At 38.1% G+C, this 20204-nt stretch overlaps 1 protein-coding gene and 1 non-coding gene across 4 annotated transcripts in view; both read right to left on the bottom strand.

Moving 5' to 3' along the window:
* Window positions 1-266: 266 nt before the first annotated feature.
* PTCD3 (pentatricopeptide repeat domain 3) overlaps window positions 267-20204 on the bottom strand; it is a 28489-nt gene continuing 8551 nt past the window's right edge. For 2 of the 3 annotated variants that reach the window (XM_015593865.1, XM_015593867.1), the window contains exons 5-24: window positions 17683-17751; window positions 17106-17210; window positions 15790-15913; window positions 14121-14236; window positions 13101-13171; window positions 11691-11778; window positions 11221-11281; window positions 10866-10948; window positions 10031-10175; window positions 9322-9390; window positions 7284-7373; window positions 6898-6926; window positions 5918-6024; window positions 5174-5252; window positions 4986-5076; window positions 4027-4112; window positions 3367-3515; window positions 1821-1862; window positions 1230-1388; window positions 267-949 (exon numbers count right to left, since the gene is read on the bottom strand). In XM_015593865.1, the coding sequence (XP_015449351.1) occupies window positions 859-949; window positions 1230-1388; window positions 1821-1862; window positions 3367-3515; window positions 4027-4112; window positions 4986-5076; window positions 5174-5252; window positions 5918-6024; window positions 6898-6926; window positions 7284-7373; window positions 9322-9390; window positions 10031-10175; window positions 10866-10948; window positions 11221-11281; window positions 11691-11778; window positions 13101-13171; window positions 14121-14236; window positions 15790-15913; window positions 17106-17210; window positions 17683-17751 (1854 nt within the window). In that variant the 3' untranslated portion in view covers window positions 267-858. The remainder of the gene's footprint in view (window positions 950-1229; window positions 1389-1820; window positions 1863-3366; window positions 3516-4026; window positions 4113-4985; window positions 5077-5173; window positions 5253-5917; window positions 6025-6897; window positions 6927-7283; window positions 7374-9321; window positions 9391-10030; window positions 10176-10865; window positions 10949-11220; window positions 11282-11690; window positions 11779-13100; window positions 13172-14120; window positions 14237-15789; window positions 15914-17105; window positions 17211-17682; window positions 17752-20204) is intronic. The other variant, XM_015593866.1, reaches the window with a different exon arrangement.
* On the bottom strand, window positions 2276-2412 carry LOC112484569. The gene has a single exon (XR_003048044.1). It is a non-coding gene; the product is annotated as a small nucleolar RNA SNORD94 (small nucleolar RNA).

Raw genomic sequence — 20204 nt, 5'->3', positions numbered from 1 at the left:
TTCCAAAACTATTTGGAAGTCAGAGTGGTAAGAGTAATGCTAGAAGTAGAAGCCCCTGACCAACTTGATTACTAGCAACACACAATCATGTCAAGATGACATTTCAATCCTTTTGTCATCACGAGCCCTCATTCAAACCACTTTAAGTATAGCATGACAAGGTGCCAGCACAGACAAAATCAAAATGGAGAGGGAGAAATGTGCGAAGACCAAGTCTACTGGGAACTGTGCCAAAGGCTATGTAATAATAAAACTGCATACACATGTACATTAATTAATCACAGTATTTATTTAGACATCATTTTCGTATTTGTGCAGCTTAAACTGCCATTGTCAGAAATGAAAATCAATTCTAAGACTTACAATTTTTTTACATCTAAATATCCCTGAAATTGGGATATTATCGACCCAGTATCAATTGTTATGTAACTATGACAACCTTCTTTAGACACTTTCTCTAAGATCAAGGAAGAACCAGCATCATAGCATCAGCCAACAAAGGCTAAACCACAACATAAAAATGAACCACACTGATGACAGTAGTGTGAAGGCAGCAGGTAAACAAAGGTGTGCAGAGCTTATGCCGAAATCAGGAGCTATGTATCTCACACTGTGTGTCCAAAGAAATGAAATAGTAGTGCTGCTTCTGTTTAAATGGTAGACCTTGAATGGATGGTTTAGTAGGTATCAAATTAGGAATTTAACCTAAATAACTCAGTGTTGGATCAACTGTATTTAAAAGTTCACCAAATCTATATTCTCATTTTATTTATATCACAGTTTAATATTAACATCTCAGTTCTCAAGTGTAGTTAGAGAAGTTATGCTAGGCCACAGATGCTCTTGACTGGACCACTTTTATTTGCTTTCACTGATGTCACTGTCGCTGTCACTGCTGCTGTCACTATCGCTGTCATGGGTCAATGCAGTTAGGTTTCCCAGGGATTCCCTGTAAGGAAAATATAAACTGGAGAGTTACAGTGCAATTCATTCTTGGGGGCAGAACTCTGGAGCCTCACAAAGGAAAAGGCTCCAACAGCCAAAATTACAGCACTCCCTGCCCCAATCCCACAAATGAATCATTAAATCAATACATTCTGCTTTTTTGTGAAGGAAATTCAGGGATTAGAAAGCCATACATATCTGGGCAGATTAAAATTTGACCATTTGAATGGTCTGCTTCAATTTTTATAACTTTCCTTCATGGTGACAATACAGGAGCCACTTACTTTTGTTCCTGGCTGATTGTAAAGTCTGCCATTACTCTCTGGGTGAGGCCCTCACAAATAGGTAAGCTGAAGGCACTCGCCAGCTTCACTATCTCGATGGCCTGGGCAGGGCTACTGGATGCTTTTGCACTGTCCATAAACTCATTCAGCAACTCATTACTGTAAAAGAAAGATGAAATGTCAACATTCCTCAACTAAACCCCTAAGTCCCCCCTCAGTCAAGGATTTACATGCAAAATCTAGCTAGCATTTTAGAAAGTTCAGCCATAAAATCCTCAACTAGCTTTGGAGGCAAAGTCACATAAAGTCTAACTTCGGGCCAAAGATACTGAACATCACTTCACTATGCCTTCACTGAGGGGCGATTCAGTGTAGCCCCAATGTTGCGATCACTGAACGCAGAGGATAAATTGGTGCTCGCCTCAGATGCCCTAGATGGTGGCTGTGTTGTTCATTTGCCTGCCTGTGAGAAGAGTGCCCAACTGCCGTGGCTGAGGTGTGTGAAGATATCCCAATCACCCCACAGTAAGAGTTAAGCTCATGCAGTTAATTCTAGGATGTACCCATACAGGCTCATTAACTTCAACTTACCTAGGGATCTTATTATGCTTCCTGAAAAGCCCCAACATTTTCCTGTTCAAGATAAAATAGGAGACAGAGTATGAATACTAATAAAACAGAAGACAATCAGATTACCATAGCTGTTCTCTTGGACTCACAGATTAAGGGTCCTTCCTGACCACGCAAATCTGTGAGTGCCCCCAATCCCAGCCCTGTCTACATCATAGTCACCTCACCTGCTCCAACTCCCTCCTCCCCAACTTCACAAATGGACATGACAAGTTTCACAGACAAATCTGATTTGTCGCCAGTGCTGAAGATTGTAAGCACTTTAAGTGATCCCTTTAAGAGGATCGCTTTAATCTTCATGGGAGGGAGTATAGCCCCTGGGCAGTCTGATGACAAGGATGCAACAGAGTACCATCTCTTTCCTCTCTTATAATCCAGTATGAGTTCAGTGTGGCCTCAAATTATATTATGAAGAGCAGGCTCAGATTGAGGCATCAGTCTCATATATGTGCTCGCCATCACCCTGCCACATGCAGGACAAAGGAGAAACACATACATTCAGCTCCCATGACTCAGCTGAGGTCCGTACCCCTGCGCCAATCATCACAGCCTGATTCATAACAAATGTGTCTCAACCTGGCTGAGTCAACAAACCCAAGCATCAAATGTTTCTGTCACTAGCAGTGTAGCAGGTCATGTTTGTGATTCACACTCTTGAGACCAGCTGAGGCAGCAAAGCCTTCGCCAGCAAAGCCTTCGCCAGCTTTTCCTAGAGAAAGTGAACAGCCACTTTGAATTCACAATCCTATGTTCAAATTAAGTTACTTTCTGTGCTGAAGGAGCCATGCACAAGTATATCCCACTTACTGACTCTAAAAACTAACATTTATATCCAAAACAAAGAACAGCAGAACCATCCAACTGGGACGACCTCTACGAAGTATTCTTTTGCTGACTCCTTTGCTTTTGGAAAAATGAATATGCATAAAGTCTCCATTCACAAATAAACACTAAAAATTAGTATGTGGATGAAGTGCTGATAAAAACATATAGAACTAGAATACAGTGACACAAAGCAAAGAAAAGTTCTAGACAAGACCATGTTTAGTACGTACTGGTGAATGCCAGTTTCCTGAAGTTCAAATACACAGTCTACATTTTAAGCTAGATGATGGGGATGCACCCACAAATGAAATACCTGAGTAAACCAAATGCCCAAAATATTTTCAAAAATAAGATTCTTTGATCACTTTATTCTATTTAAGTGGACAGACAAGTGACTTACTTGTCTGTGGATACCCAAAACAGAAAGGTCATTAATGGAAAGAAAATTAGCCCAATGAATCCCATCCTCTCTTAAATATATCATGTATACTGGCCTTCTTAAAATTTGCTCCAGTTTATTTGGAAGTTTCCAGAGAAAACTCATTATGTAGAAAACTAATTTGTGTTCTGATAAACTACACATCACACAGCCAAATTTGAGCAACTCTGCCGACCAGGGGAAATGCTCCCTGAGATCCAAGTTCAAATGCTTCTGACTCCCACCTGTGGGTAGTGTACTCACCAGGCTTCCTGGGTTCTCCCAGCCCTCAAGAACAAGACAGCTATATAGTTCAGAGGGCTGGCCGGCCAATCAGGAACAGTCTGTCTGGCATCTTGGCTTTCATAAGTAGATTTGATATCTGCAGCGCAGTCAGCAAACGCCACCTGAAGCTGAGAGGCTCTAGGAATCAGCAGAATTGCCTAACTGGTTTTATGAGAAGTGAAGTTTGGAAGACTCCACAGGACTATTAAAAACTCCTAAGCAATGCATTGTACCATGGGAACACATCACATACATAAGCACACAAATAACATAGTAAAAAATAAAGGATTTTGCCCTGGGGTAAATTAGCCACATCTTTCAAATCCAATCATGGGTTTTCTTTTTAGATATCTTTTTTAAAAATACAAGCTGCTATTAACAGGACAGAAAGAAGCTATTTTCATGTTGCTTGCTTTGAACTAGAGGAATGAGAGCGACTTTAAAAATGGTATTCTGCTAGTGGCTAAGTATGTTTAGACATATAATTTAAATCTGGGTTTAGATGGCAGAATTCTCCACAATGACACTCAATGAGCACATAGATGAAACCAGGGAAATTGCCCCTACAGGGTCCTCAGCATTAGAGGACATACTGCATCTAACAATGGTAACGAACCTTGAGTGTCAATACAACCCTACCTCTGGTGGGTGCCGATCCCTTGCCATGAGCATCAGAATCTCTTCCTTCAGATCACTGCGGAAAGTGTGACCATATTCTTTACTATCTTGAAACAAAAAAGGAATATAGTGAGAAGTGATCATGTACAACCAACATTCTTTAGCTAATGTTTATCTATTGTCAGCCGTCATTCATATTTTTTTAGTAGGTGAAAATAAGCTGCTGACATTACCTATTCCAGGTTTACTTCAGGATTCCAGAAAACCATCCAGAGGAATCGTGTTAAGAATGGACAAGAGCAGTGAAAGCCTGTGCGTGCTCCCAGTCAAGTGTTAAACACAGCACACACTACATCTGACCAGCCAGCCACCTGCTCTACATAAGACACTGTTTTACAGGATTTGAGAATTGTCAGTGTTTTTTCAGTCTTCTGAAATAGTAGAGCAGGGTTATAGTCTCAGTGTCTCAGACATGGAAACTTGAGGCAGACAGAAACTGACTTTATAATCAGTCACCTAATGGAAGAGACACAGCATCTTCTGCAGCCGATTTAACATACATAAGCCTACAGTCAGAATTATTTCTTTGAAACATAAATATCACTTGTTAGCAACTGAACCACAGTGATGCAACATAGTAGTAGAGAGAAATGGGATAGGCTTTGGGGTTAGAGACTTGCACTTAGATTTAGTGTATACCGCATAATCAGCACTGATTCTAATCTTCTTTCTGTCACATCATACAACAGGTACATAAAACAGCCTTTTCTTGTCACTAAGGAACTAATGTAGGTCATATTCAGTACATTTTTACTCAAAAATCCAAGATGAAACATGAAGAAGTGATCTTGAAATACACCTAATGTATTCGATTTAGTCAAAAAATGAAAGTTTTCATCCCTAACAATGTCAACATGTTTGTTTATTCATCAAAATGTAGGCCAAGTGAGATAGGCCTGGACACATAAGCTGAAACTGACCTTTCCAAATTTGAGGAATCATTTCTAGCCTGTTGGCCACATCCAGTGCTTGGAGAAGATCTATCAGTGTTTGGGAATGGGGAAAGAAGACCTGATTAAGAGAAATACAAATATATTTTTAAAGTATTAATCAGCAAATATACCCACGAACACTTGTACTATTATATATAAGTAATAAATCATCTTACTGAAGGTATCAGGTCCTTATACCACTTCAAGGTGACATCAATTTGCTCCATTAGACAAAGCAAATTGAAGAACTTAGAACTGTAATGGAAAAAAAATATATTTAGTCTGAAATCCCTAACAATAGGGGAATGATTACATCACAGCATATTTATATAATGATATTTGTTATACAGAATTAAAAAAAAACTTTAAAAAATTATAATTTCAAGGTATATGGGACAATGCTTAACCCAATAAGTGCTAATGGCTTTCTGAACTCCTCAATTAACACCTTCTTATCTTCAACAGGTCATTAGTGACTGCCTCCTCAGTATACCCTCAGCTCATGGTAAGCAGATAATTAATATTATATTCATTTTAAAGCATTCCATGTGAAGCAAGGATTTGGACAATCACCACATACCTATTAACAGGCTGATTCTTTAAGTTCTTATTTTTATCTGCCTAAAAGCAAAAGCATTTAAGAAGTCTCTTTACTACTATAAATTCAAATAAACAGGAGGGCAAAGAGAAGAAAGTTATGTGGATTTAATGTGTGGCAAAGAAATTCAGCCAGGCAAATCAGTTTTACCACTGCTTAGATTTCCTAGTGCTCTGTTAACATGTGCTGTTAAGTCAGGGGCACGCTGCCTGAAATCAGAGGCGAAACGAGAGTCACCAACAGCCTTTCATTTGTAGCATCAACTAATGGTTGCGTAAAGGTGCTCCATTAATGCAAAAGGATGCATTTCCAACACACTTACTAATAGAAATTACGTCGATGATCGGGTCCAATGAATTTCCAGTTGTCTCCAGTGTTTAAAAGGCCATGTACTTGGTAAGCAAGTTCTAGATCTCTCAGAGAGGAGCACTGAAAATTTTAAGTACAAAGCATCATTCTTAGAGATCCTTATCAGCTAAACAGTGGCTTTTACGTAAAAAAAAAAGTATAATCATTTGCAGAAATATTTATCCTGATTCAACATATTATTGGTTGACAGCAAATGAGTTACAAAAAATTGGGGAAAACCAAAACAAACCCCTAAGTTCTATGAAATTTAAAATAAAATGATTTTGATCTAGTAATTATATCTAGAAATCAATCCTACAAAAATACTTGGTCACATGCACAAAGACAGATGGAGTACTCACTCTAGCATTACTGTAAAAGCAAAAAACCCATAAAATAACTCCAAAACACATTCACAGGAGAACAGTTAACTGTAGTGCATTCCTCTTATGAAATACTATATTGCTGTCAATGAACAAAATACCATGGAAATGTGTCTGGGTGTGCATGTTTGAATGCCCAGAGAGAAAAACCTGGAAGGATACACACTGAACTGTAAAGCAATTATCCTTAGGGAACAGAATATGCCAACTCATTCTAAAACTGCTTGAAATTTTTTCTATGTTAGCATAGTAAGATGAAAAACCATAATGAAAAACTGCCTTCAATTTAAAAAGTTACCAACAGGCAAATATGAAATACTCTAAAACCTAATCTGAACAAAAGCATGAAAAAAGACAATGTATATAATAAACACAGGGTAGGGATGTTATGTGATTTAGTACAGATTTTAAAGAAAGAAAAAAGAACCAGAGACATCAACAGAAAAGTTAGCAAGTGAAAGAATCAAGGAGAGGACCCCTACCCGCTCCCAGTTACAGATAAATTTAGGAGATGGTTAAAAGAAAAAAAAGAAAAAAGGAAAGCAAAAAATAAGCAAGAAATGGTACTTACAACTCTCATGGCTGACTGAAAAAACATGTCTGAAAATCAAAGTTCACAAGAGCTTTGGTTACTTTGGGCAAAATATTTTTGAAAAAACATGTCTGAAAATCAAAGTTCACAAGAGCCTTGGTTACTTCGGACAAAATATTTTTCAAATAAATAACATTAATAAAAATTCTCCAAAAAAAAACTGGTAACGTGGAAGATAAACTTAAAGGAATAAAAACTCAAGCAGAGAGGAAGTATACAGGAAAGTAATGCAGACATTTTAGCTTTTTCAGAATAATCAAAAAGATTACTAAGCTAAATTAAACCCTGTCCTCATCACAAGTCCTCCAATAACTGACAGTCAGGAAACAGGCTCCCTGTCTCACATAAGCAATTTCTGTACATACCATCATCTGGGTCCTTTGGGGAAAATTTCTTTCCTGTTAATTCATTCATGATATCATAGATCAAGAGGGATGATCCTTTTGCAGGGTTTTCTACAGAACAAGAAAGCAAATGGGTTTTTATCATGAGTCCACCTCCTGCACCACCACCAATCACACAGTGCCCAGTACAAAGGACCACATTTCTCCTCTCTGCCTCCAGCGTTAAGGCCTGGATACAGGGCTGGCCAGGGCACGTGCTTGCTAAAGGAACAAATGAACCCTACAGAGTACAACGCTCCATTAAATCTGGGACACTTATGGGTCTTTGTGTATGTGCTCCTGACAGAGACTTTTCCCATCTTTCTTAGCCTCTTCACAAGCTTGACTTTCACTGAAGTGAGAGACAGAACAACACACACACAATCACACCCTTATCGAGCCTACATATTTAGAAAAACAAACAAATGGTTTCTGCTAACAATTATTTTATGTTCCTTTTAAGTATAAATCAGGGTAAGAAGGCCAAGAAAAAGAAGAATGTATAAGTAATGGATGTGGGCAGTCCTTTAAAATCATATGACCCGAGTACCAATAGTTCAGAAAATGCACCAACATTTCCAGGCAAACATATCACACTCTTTACCACATCCCCTTCCCTACCGTATCCATATGCAAGTGATAATGTAGTTTTAATGATAGTAGCATACATATATTTTAATAATTTCCTCTAGCATGTTTCCATCTGTTGGTAATCTTAAGTATTTTACTAGTTACATAATAATCTATTTTATATGTATTATTTCTTCATTATTTTAGGCTTTCTCTTTTGGGTAGATTCCTAGAAATTGTTACTGCAGGCGGCCAATTTACATACACAGATAGACTGACACTCCTCCCCTCACCCTGCCCCATGGTCAGGGGTGTTGCTTAGGATGTTTAAGTATCACTGACTTTCATTAGCAGCTGAACCAAAGGGATGTGACAGTATAGAGGAAGGAAAGAAGTTTTAATGTCCGAAACAGTTTCACTACAATGTCACCAGGCTGAGTAATCTTTTAGAAGATACAATTATTGTGGAAACTATTTACTTGTTTCCAAAATACTCTGTTTCCCCTATTCTAAAAGGTAACAAACTTCCCTATAGTGAGGACATAGAGTTTATAAAAGTAGCACTCCAAAATGGAGACAATCAAGTTCTTTTCTGTTGTTTTTATATATAAAGTCCATCGCAGGAGAGAAGGACTAGAATTATCATTTCTGAACCCAGGAAGTTCTTTGTTGAGTTGGGGCAAATGGATAAGAGCCAACAACAGACTGCCTACTACATGCCCTCCCAGCAAAGGACAAGACATTGTATATAGTCATTTAATCATTTACACCCTGATGTTATTTCTCAGGAAAGGTATCCGGTCCCTTTTGATAGAGCTGGTAAATGGTAGAGGAAAAATTTTAACTCAGGTGTGTCTTCCTCCAAAGTCCATTCAACAGAGTACAGCTCCAACAGGGACTGGCGAACCTAAAAGTAGGTGGCAAATGGAACCTCAAGGTTTTCCTACAAGGTTTCAAAATAAAATTAAGAATACTTGGGGCAGCACTGTCCAAAACTTCCTTCAAAGATGGAAATGTTCTATATTTGCATCACTCAACATAGTAGCCAACAGCCACATGTGGCTACTGAGCATTAGTGCAATGATAAATTTTAAATTTTATTTCATTTTAATAAGTAGCCACATGTGGTAGTGACTATTGCACTGGCCAGCACAGCTCTAGAGAGCAAAAGGTACTCCAACTACAGTACCTTCTGATCATTTCTAATTTCTAATTGTGCATCAACACTGTGAGCACATTCAGTGAGCTCCTCCTTTCCAGCCCAAGCTTTACACCACAAAAAGATTATTACCCTCAAAAATAAATTTTTGCTCAGATTGTAGATTAATTTGTGAATTCTCTATTCTTAATTCTTATGCATTGAACGTAGCTTACAATAATTAATCACATAAACTTAAGGGTGCTGGGTCAATTTTCTACGTAAATTAATAGAACACAGTGTCATACATACCATATTGATAAAACAGCTGAATAATATAGTGATATGTTGCAAGTGACGGTTCTCGAATTACCAGGTGCACAGAAAAAAATAAGAAATAAAATAAGTCAAACAGCTATCCAAAATATAGCTGAGGCACACTGAACTAAAGACATTGATGCTGGTATTTAAATAAAAGATGATACACTTCTAGTCTTTAGAATAAAGACATTTCCCAGCTCACCTGATTAATGTAAAGGTAGAAGTGTGTCATAAAGATTAAATCCCTTTTAGAAACTCTAGACACCCATTACTAAAATGTTATAGCTGACGTACTCAGATCTTTCATTTAAGAACACTAAAGAATACTGAAGTGAACTGAGTCCCAAAACAGCTTTCAATAAAGGAATTACTGAAATATATACAACACATCAGCACATACTTAGGTTCAAATACCTAATTATGCTGGAAAATGGGATTTAAAACTAGCTAACTGTAAGTGAATAACTCTTCCTAAAATCAAGAGATCCGTAAAAAAAGTACCTAAAATACTAAAAGAACGTTGTAATTTGCTATAAAAAACCTGAAGGTGATAAAAGCACCCCCACCATGGTAAACTCACGTAATTACATGCGTCAAATGTAGAAATTCGCAACATAAGATATAAATGCTTGTGTGGACCTGAAACTTCTGGTCAGCACTGTCTTGGTCTTCAACAAGGGACACTACGGAGCACCCTCACCTATTCCAATGGCTTTCATTTCACGTAAGGTCTGTAAGGCTGGCAATTTTCCAAATGCATAAAATCTTCGGAGACATTTCAGAATGGTATTAAAAGTCTGTAGATTTGGTTTCACCTTCTGTGCAACCATTTGTTTCAGCAGCTCCTGGTTAAATTCAAAGCAGGACAAATTTTTTATGCCTGAGTAATTTGTTCAATAAATGAACATTACATTCTAAAGAACTTGCTCTCTGGCTATATACAAAGTAGGTTAATAGAATTATCTATTAATTAACAGGACCAGTGACTGCCTTTTAGAGAAGCTCTTCCATTCAGTTGTCCCATGCCAACCTAAGGTGTCCAACTGTCTTCAGCCCTCTGCCTAGTGCGTCTGAGATGCAAGTGAAAGAGTAGACTAGAATGGATTGTACATTTTTTTCCTTTTTTAAATCAGTACAGTATAAAAACATTTCTATTAAGTTACTGCAATCCAATGATTTTTATTTTATAAAATTTACCTAATATTTTTTTCAATCAATATGCATTATTTCTGTAATAAAGAACCTATTATGTGGTAGTGACTACATAATCCCGGCAGTGACTACTGGCCAGCAACCCCGGTCTTCCTGAATTCTAGCTGTATGTTGTGGGTCAAGTAACTTTCTTCTCACATGTCAGATCCAGCTATTTAAATTTCAGGATTGCTAGAAGAGTGTCAACAGGTAACCACTAATCTGAGAACCTAGCGCAGTGAAGATGCCGTGAAGATGCTCAGTGGATGCTGTCTCCATCTTATGTATTTCTAGCAAAAAATATTTTAGGACCATTAGAAGACAAAATGAGGGTTCCTCCTTACCAATATCTTATTCCATTTTTCCTCAAATTTCTCATTCATCATTGCTGTTGCTTCGATCAATGAATTGAAGGTATATACATCACCTGTAAAAGAAAAAACTACTTTAACAAAATTTGAGGTTGAAGATTAACCCCTAAAGGCGAAGTGGTCATGCACATGCGGTTCTTGGCTTACGACGTAGCCACAAAACTAGAAAACCACGCTCTTTTCTGGATCTCTACTCTTGCTTCAATCACCAGTTCTATAGGTAAAGATTAAAAGCAAGCTAATGATTGAGGCAACATCCAAAGATTTTACAGATTCTTGAGAGAAAGGAAAAAAAAAGGAGGGAGTAGAGTTCACCAAACACACTTACCATGGAGTCTGTTGTTTAATAATTCAGTGTACAAGTTTAATGCCTGCACAGGAGCTCGGTGCTGGAAGAGGGAAAAAACAAAAATTAAGCATCATCAAATGCATTAATTTAAGAAATATTTGCACATTTCCTGTTCTAGGGTTTAGGAATATAGTGGTAAACAAAACACAAGAGGTTCCATTTCTCATAAAGCTTATGCTCTAGTGCAGTGGTTCTTTACCAAGGGCAATTTGCTTCCCAGGTGACATTCGGTAATGCCTGTAGATGTTTTTAGTTGTCATGAGAGAGGGGTGGGGAGGATGTACTACTGGCGTTCCATGGGCAGAGGCCAGAGCGCTACTAAACATCGCACGATACACTGGTAGTCCTCACAACAGATAATCTGGCCCAATTATCAACAGTTCTGAGGCTGAGACATCCTGATTTAATAGAAATTAAAGATACAAATATAAAAACAAAACGAATGTTACCTTTACCATTCCTCGAATCATTGTGCAGTAGGAATGTGCGTTTTTCTCCGGCATTAGAGCAAAGATTCTCTCAGCATTGTTTTTTGCTCTAGACACAAAAGAGTAAGTGTGAACCAGGGGAGAAAGAAAAAGCCAAACACAATTTATTGAGAACTTACAATGTTCCAGGCACCGTTCTGAGCACTTTATGCATATAATTTCAAATAATTCTCACTACCCAGAGAGGGAGATACGGTTATCATCATTTTGAAAATGACAAAAACTGAGGCTCAAAGAGCTTCAGTTGTCCAAGGCTTTGTAGTTAGGTGGCAGAACCAAGGACTAAAAAGGGAATTTTTATGAACAAGTAATATATAGTCATGTGCCACATAATGATATTTCAGTCAGTGACAGACAGCATACATGACACTGGTCACAAAAAATTGGAATGAAGCTGAAAAATTCCTATCGCCTAGTGACATGCATTACTCCTACTTCTGTGGTGATGCTGGTGTGAACAAGTCTACTATGCTGCTAGCTGGATCAAAGTAAAGCATATATAATTACAGCAGCAGGCTGTACTGTCTAGGTTCGTGTATGTACATGTACACTTTACAATGTTTACACAAGGCTGAAAGCACCTAATGAGGCAGTTCTCAGACTGTATCCCTGCTGTTCAGTGGTGCATGACCACATACTCAAAGTATTAAATAAAAAGCAACCTATACCACGGGGTCCACAGCGAAGTTTCTCCATCTGCCTTCATCAGATATGATACCCAGGCAACCACAAACCTGCAGTTTCTCCTGAATCCTTTGTCCTATTCTAGCACATGTACATGTCACATTCTACCTAGTGCACTACTCTTTTTCTTAAAAATCACTTCAAAGGAGACTTCAGATATCAAAGGTTGCTTTCTTTCCCAGATATCCACATGAAATACCTTTCTTTTATTTAGACGCTTCTAGTCAGTTAATGTAAATCCTCAAATGTTAGTTAAATGTTATTCACCTTTTGTTTGGAAGTGCTGAATATTTTGCTTGCTGGCCAGTAGTCTTAACTTAGAAGAACTACACTCTAGTATATATGCATTCTTACCTCAACGAGAATATCGAATCTTTTGAAATTAGAGGTATATGTTGCAAGCTGAAACTACTGACAAACTACCAAAGGAACTACATACCCTGTGGAGGTTACATGGAGTTAAATGGGGGAGAAAAAATTAAGTGCCAATGTTGTACTGCTGGTTAGAGGTAAAGATCTTATGAAAACAGGTCAAAATGCACATGAATACCAATCATATTTATACTATACACTAAAAACAAATTAGTTTAGAATACTAAAGGATCATATCTTGTTTAGGAGGTGATGGACAACATTCCACACACTATATAGAACCGTAATATAAGGTTCTAATTATGTGTAACATACCTCCAAGTAACTCCAAACTGATGACCAATTTTCTTCTTAGATTTCTCACTGTTTTCCTCTGTGGCCTCTTCCTGCAATGAACCATCGCCAACAGAAATAAAACAAAAGATGACAATAGAATGTATCTCCTAGTTAAAACTATTCAAAATCAGGAAGGCAAAGGAAACTTCAGAAAAATAAAGAAAATACCACTTATCAGTGTCTTTCCATACCCAGGGAGACCTACACTAGTACTCTCAATCACCACACACCACCATTACCATAATCCATAGGTCCCCAACCCCTGGGACTGGTCTGCAGCCTGTTAGGAACTGGGCCGCACATCTGTATTTGTGGCCGCTCTCCAGCAACTAGCATCGCCGCCTCGGCTCCACCACAGATCATAAGGCATTAGATTCGCATAGGAGCACCAGTCCCTGGCACCAAAATGGCTGGGGACTGCTACCATAACTCAAATCACCCACTATTGGATATCGTTTGTTTTCAACATTTTTGCAATTATAAGTATGAATTATTAGGAAAAAGGCCTTATTAACATCTTTGTTCACATAAGCCAAAGTTTCCTTGGGATCTTTTTCTAGGAGTCAAATACTGCTTTGATTGAGAGAGATCAGTATCAACAGGCTATCCCGTGGCACGATACTGTTCTGTACCCCCAGCAGTGTGCTCACTCCACTCTGCTCATGTATGTATAAATTTTTGAAGGCGCTGGAGCCAGGGGGTCTTTACCTGTCTGTTACTCATTATGCTGTCATTATAAGTAACACCAACATATGGGCCTGCCTGAACATTTCTTGTCAAAGCTTTTCCTACATGGGGTAGGCAAAGTCGAAATATTTTTTTAAAAGGGAAGGGTTAAATTGTTTAAATCTCTCTTCTTCTGCACTTTTTATCAAAGCTACCGTACCACCCACATCTCAGAACAAATCTCTATCACCCTAACATACGACACAATAACCTGCCTGACTTTGAAGTGTTGCTACCAAAAGAAACTTAAAAAATTATCACCAAAGCCCTTACCAAATCTTCTGATTTTTCCTTTTGTTGAAAACGATAATCAGTGGAGGGTTCTTGGTCACCATAGTAACACAACAAATCCAAGAGACTATTAGTTGTTTCCAGAGATACAGTGGTTCCTATAGGTAGAAGAAAAAAAGGGCCAAAAACCTTGAAACATCAAAGATTTAAAGCCCATTAGATAAAAAGGCTTCACTTCTTCTATAAGCCGTAGTTTTCAGTATCATCCACTATTTCTACAAATGCAAGCAGAACTATTTCACTTGGATCCAGGCCCTCACCTGCCCAGAAATAACAGCATAAATGTCTACTTATAATAGCCTTTAAAAAATCGTTGCTCAAAACATTATGCTCCAATCTTAAGAAGCACAGAAGGAAACAGAAAAACATGGATATAAATTTAGTGTTTTAAATGAAATCACTGTATTTTTCTAAAGAAAATATACTGAAAATAAAAATGCCCAGGAAATTTAAAAGCTCTGAAAAGAGTACAGCAGAGTGGATAGGACATCTGACTATCTCAGAACTATGACCCTGAAAAATCACTTAATAATTAGTTAATGTTAACTAAATATTAATACTCATATTACACAATATGAAATTATGTTATTAAATGACCATGGAATATGTATTATACATAAATAACATCAATATGTAATTATAGGATACACAATTATATAATCTATCATTATCATATATGTGGATGATACACTGTCTTTAGAAATGTTTACTGAATATCTTCATGTGTTTTTACCATGCAGCATGTAAAACTAGAGGAAAACAAATCTTAGGACTAAGAACTCTGTTAATACAGACTTAGCAGATATTTGTCCTATTCAACAAGCAGATGGAGAAGCCTCCCTAAACGATAATCTGCATCAGTAATTCATTAGTACACTGAATGTTATAACAGGCTATATATACAAATTCTCAAATCAAAAATAGCTTTCTAAAATGTTTCTTGTGTTCAAGGCTGTATTGAGTGATTCAGTGCAGTTTCTATCTCTTCTACGTTTGGTTGATTTTTATACTAAATCACTGTACTCCAGATTCCATAAACTTAAAACAACACTGCTGCTTTTGACATTACTATAGCTACATTCTCATGGTGATCACAAGCCATGCTATCTGGCTCTATATTCCTGGAGGGTCATTCATCCAGATTAAATTCAGAGAGCCACAGGATTTGAGAGACAGAAGCTCAGAGGAATCAAGTGACTTTTCCAAGGCCATGGAGCTAATCAATGTCAGAACTAAAACCAGTATCTGTCCAAGCCTCTGATCCAATTATTTAGTGCTTATTCATTTTTAAACATTTCTTTTATATCTTCCAAACAAACTTAAAGAGCACAAGAAATATGAATATATTATGTACACTCCAATGTTAAAAATGGAAGCTAAAGAATGGCTATGTTACTTTCTCTGTGATACAACACAGTGCACAATAAACTACCAAGTTGCAACTCTATCCTATCTATAATTTTAAAGTGAAATTAAAGCAGAACTTGACATATTACTTATTAAACTATTAAAAATATAAACATAGCCATCAAGCAGAGTTAAGTACAATAACACTAGTAACTTATACTCACAACTATTGGGATTGTGTACTGTGGCCCATTTTGAAGCCCACATTCAGGGGCGGGGGATGACTTTAAATGAACTTAGTCACCTGCTTGCAAGAGCTGATCAAACATGTCCACTGAAGCTTTAACTTTTTTGAGCTTGATTCGTTCCTTCAGGGCAGCTTCACTTATATCTTCAATCTGAGGTTCAAAGCACTCAGGCATTAAACACTAGGAAAATAAGATGGCTAAATTTACTACAAACAGGTAAAAGTCAAAAGATAACAGAGCATGACAAAACTTTTATCACCAACACACCAAAATGTCACTGTTCCAATTCATATTACATGAACCAAATACTATTTATAATATTACATGTCTTTGTAGGAAACACACTTTAAAAAATGTCAAACAAAACAAAACAAAACAAAAAAACCCCCCAAAAAACACCTCTCCAGTCTCCAAAACAAAACTATTTAGCTATCTCCTAGCTTGGGGAGAAAAATTTAAAAGCAACTAAACATAAGTATCTAATCTAGCTCTGAAGAATCCTAATTCCAACTAAATTTCTCAACTTCAAGCTGAATTTACTATTTTTTTTCCCTGCTAAAATCATCCTTTCTTCCCAATCTTGAATAAGAGTCAGAGCACACTTGGTTTCCAAAGGCAGAAACCTTTCATCTTTGATGCTTCTTTTACTCTAAACATTTAATTATCACTAAGGTATGCTGACTTTATCTCACTCACTAATTTATTCTAATACTTACTGAATGCCCACAATTTTACTCCTGATATTGGGGACAAAGAAATGAAAGTCACTCTCTGCCCTCAAGACCTTACAATCTAATGGAGAACGCAATAAGGACATAATTATGATACAGTGTGAACAGTAAACAACATAAGAGATCTCAGAGGTGCTGCCTGCCATGGAGGCACTACACAAAATACTTGCTCTTCATAACTACAGAACAAAGCAGTAGATGGAAATACAATTTAGAGTTCAAAGTAGAGGAATCTAGGCCAGATGTACAAGAATGCCAAATGGAGTACCAGGATTGTTGAAGCAAGAAGAGTATAAACAGGAAAAAAAAGAAAAAGACTGAACATGGAAACCTAAGACATACATCAATGCATAAGGAGTGACAGAAAGGCTACTGAAGGAAACGGAAAAAGAACAGTCATAAAGGTAAAGATCTACAAGTCTGGTGTCACAGAAGCCAAATGGGGAAAAGATGAGGAGCAAATAAATACAGGCGTTAAAAAAAAAAAAAAAAAGGTTATGATTGTGAGCACATACAACTGTACACATTAAGACTTTTCACCCAAATATTGAGAGCACTCAAATGGTTACTCAAGCCACAAAAGCTTGGTTTAATTCACATTTATATAGTGTCATCTGAAAATCGTAATTACCTCTGCTTACCGGTATATCAGGTTCAGCTATATTCTTCTGAAAATATTTGGGATGTAAATTAATAATAAACTTTGCTGCATTCTCTCCAGATTTCTTTGCCAGCAAAAATGAACGCTATATAAAGAAAAAATTTAGGTATAAATTGGTTATTTACATGTAACTTAGACTCAAGAGATCAGTCACAGTCTCAGCAAGAATTACTATTCTCCCCACTAAAGAGGAAGGCCACAACACACAGAATCCCAATTAGAAGTTAAATTACATAATACGTATCCACCTCTGCTACTGAGTGTGACATAATTCCAGGTTATGCCTTATACACATCTTCAGGTATATAAAAACAATGCATTAAACTGAGTAGATTGCTCCAGTGTTAAAAACCAAAACCAAAATCCCTCTCCATAGCTAATTGAGATTAGTTATGGAGAGGGGTTTTGATGAAAGTTGCTAGCAAAGGATTCAAAAAGTCTACCAATTTATCAGCATCTGTAAACTTTTACAAAGTTTTTACAACTAAATTATGTATGTACTCTTGTACCCAAACCAACAAAACATAATACTAGAAGAGTCACACGAAAGTACTCACTGATTCCACTGAGGATGTTGGTATGAGATAAGGATCATCTTGAAATGCATATGGGACGGCTGTGGTATCCTGTGAAGACACAGAAGTCTCTTTAGGATTTTTATTAAGAGGACCTTGTGAGTTTCGGTGATGTCCAAAAAGTCTATAAAATAAGTTTCAATTATGTACATAACACACATGCAGAAATATGTATGTACATTTATATTTGTGTGTGTGTACGCAGTGGGGGGCAGGGAGGAGACACTAATACCTATAATGTTCTCTCGGCTCTGTGAGACTTGGTTATAATTACACTCAACTTAAAGCAAACAATGTTTTTTTTACAAACATAAGTACAAACAATTTAAAGCAACCCCCATGACTGCTTCTTAAGATCTGAGTCCACTATCAATATAGCCTACTGTTGTTTTAAATTCTAGGTAAAGATCTTCTAAATTAACTAGTCTGGGCACCAACTTCCTACACAAGGGTTTCCTTCAAAGAACGGCCAGTAATCACCCAAAAGTCCCTCCTCCAAATGGAGGACACTACCAGGCCCTCTATGGAGGTGGGAACAGTAGCAGCTTCTCCCGTGTCCAGCTGCCCAAGGCTCCACACTTCTTTCCACTCACCAGCACCACCAGGAGTTCACTCAGAGCTGCCCTAAAATTACTTCTTCTATTCCTCTCCCCTCCCTCAGAGCCTCCTTTCCTGGGCCTTATAGAACCTTTGTTCCAGAGGAAAAACTCACCCTATATCCTGAATCTCTTCTGATTGTCCCCTTGATGCCTTGTCTTACCTGGATTCTCAGCGGGGGGAGGAAAGAGCTTCCCTGCAGCTCTCAATGGAGGGCTGCTCACACACAGGGTTTGAAGGCATTATTTTGGGGGGTCCTAGCTCCCTGTTGCCACTTTCAAAACCTGTATTTCTTCACACTCATTTGAGGCACATTTCATCTGGTTATGTCACTCTACCAAGATGAGATGTGCATATAAGCCACATAATAGCAAACCAGAGGTAGCAGTTATAGGTTAGCTGCCCTGAACTAGTCCCTCATCATATCCAACTGTTGCCTGGCTCTGGCTCTGGTCCTCTCCAGTACTCTTATTAAATACCTGTTCAGGGCCTCTAGTTTTGGCGACATGCTGGACTTCCTTTAAATTTACTAGAGTTAGTCTTCCTGTTTTTGACAAATTTTCCTTCCCCAGTGATTTCTAAGTCCTTCGTGGTCTCTGAGAAACAACTCCACTCTGGCCCTGTAGCTCAGATGCCTCAAACCAGATTTATCCCCAAACTGAACTTCCCTTACAGTTACCCTACCTCCTCTCTTCTCTAACTCACTGAATGGTACTGACCACTCTGCAGTCCAATCCTATGATTCCTTCCCATTACGTCTATCCAACCCACCTGTCATCAGGCCCAGCCAACTCTAGTTCCTTAATATCCCCTACCTATTGCACTGTTCCTTATCCCAACTGCCACTGCCTTAGTTCAGTGCCTTCTCCTTATTCACTCATTCAATATTTATTGAGCACCTCATACATGCCCGGCATTATTCTAGCTACCAGGGAGACAACAAAATCTCACTCCCTTGGAGAACTTACAATCTCGTGAGGAAAAAAAGTCTCCATAAAGTAAACAAATGTAAAGTATATTCAGAGGAGATAACTATTATACAGAAAAATGAAATATAGAAAGGGAATAAGTATCCAAAAAACAAACAAAGAAACAGAAAACCCCAAAATATGTGATTTTAAATAATGTGGTTAGGGGAGGCCTCACTGAAAAGGTGACATTTAAGCAATGACTTCAAGAGATGAGGGAGCAAGCTATGTGGATATCTCAGGGAAAAACGGTCCAGGCAGAAGGAAGAGCAAACATCAAAGCCCTTAAGCAGGGGCATGCCTGCTAACAAACGGAGAACTAGCCAGGAGGCCTGCATGGCTAGAGCAGAGTGAGCAGGGTATGCAACAGGGTATGTAGTCAGAGCAATGTGTGTATGGGGGGTCTTGCAGAGCCTCAGGAGCCTGCGGACAGACTTCAGTTTTTATTCCAATTATGAGAAATGAGAAGCCACTTGAGTTCTGAACAAAGAGTGTTGTGATCTACCACTTTAGCGGTCATTACAGCTGCTTAGCTGAGAAAGTAGAGAGGACAGAGACGTTTTAATTAATCCAGGACATTAAGAGATGATGGTGGCTTAGATGACCAAGGTGATCGTGGTGGTGACAAGTGTTAATCTGGATATCATGCAGAGAAAAATTATGAGGCCTGAGACCACTATTCTTAGAAAGGTCTGTTTGCAAGGCTGGCCCTCAACTGGCTTTTGGGAACTTGGGCTTCGGAAGGGTGCCACCATTCCCAGGACTGGTAAGAATGGCTCACTGTGCTTAAACTATATCATGTGGTCTATGCTAAACTCTTGCTTTCCTTCTGGGAGTCTGGAATTTGGTATGTGCCAGGCAGAGGTACCTACATGACCAGCCTCCAAAAAACTCTGGGCACTGGGTCTCCAATGAGCTTTCCTGGCAAACATCTCACAT

The sequence above is a fragment of the Pteropus alecto genome, unplaced genomic scaffold (genome assembly GCF_000325575.1).
Source record: "Pteropus alecto unplaced genomic scaffold, ASM32557v1 scaffold117, whole genome shotgun sequence".
Classification (NCBI taxonomy): Eukaryota; Metazoa; Chordata; class Mammalia; order Chiroptera; family Pteropodidae; genus Pteropus; species Pteropus alecto.
This window is presented reverse-complemented; position numbering and strand designations above follow the sequence as displayed.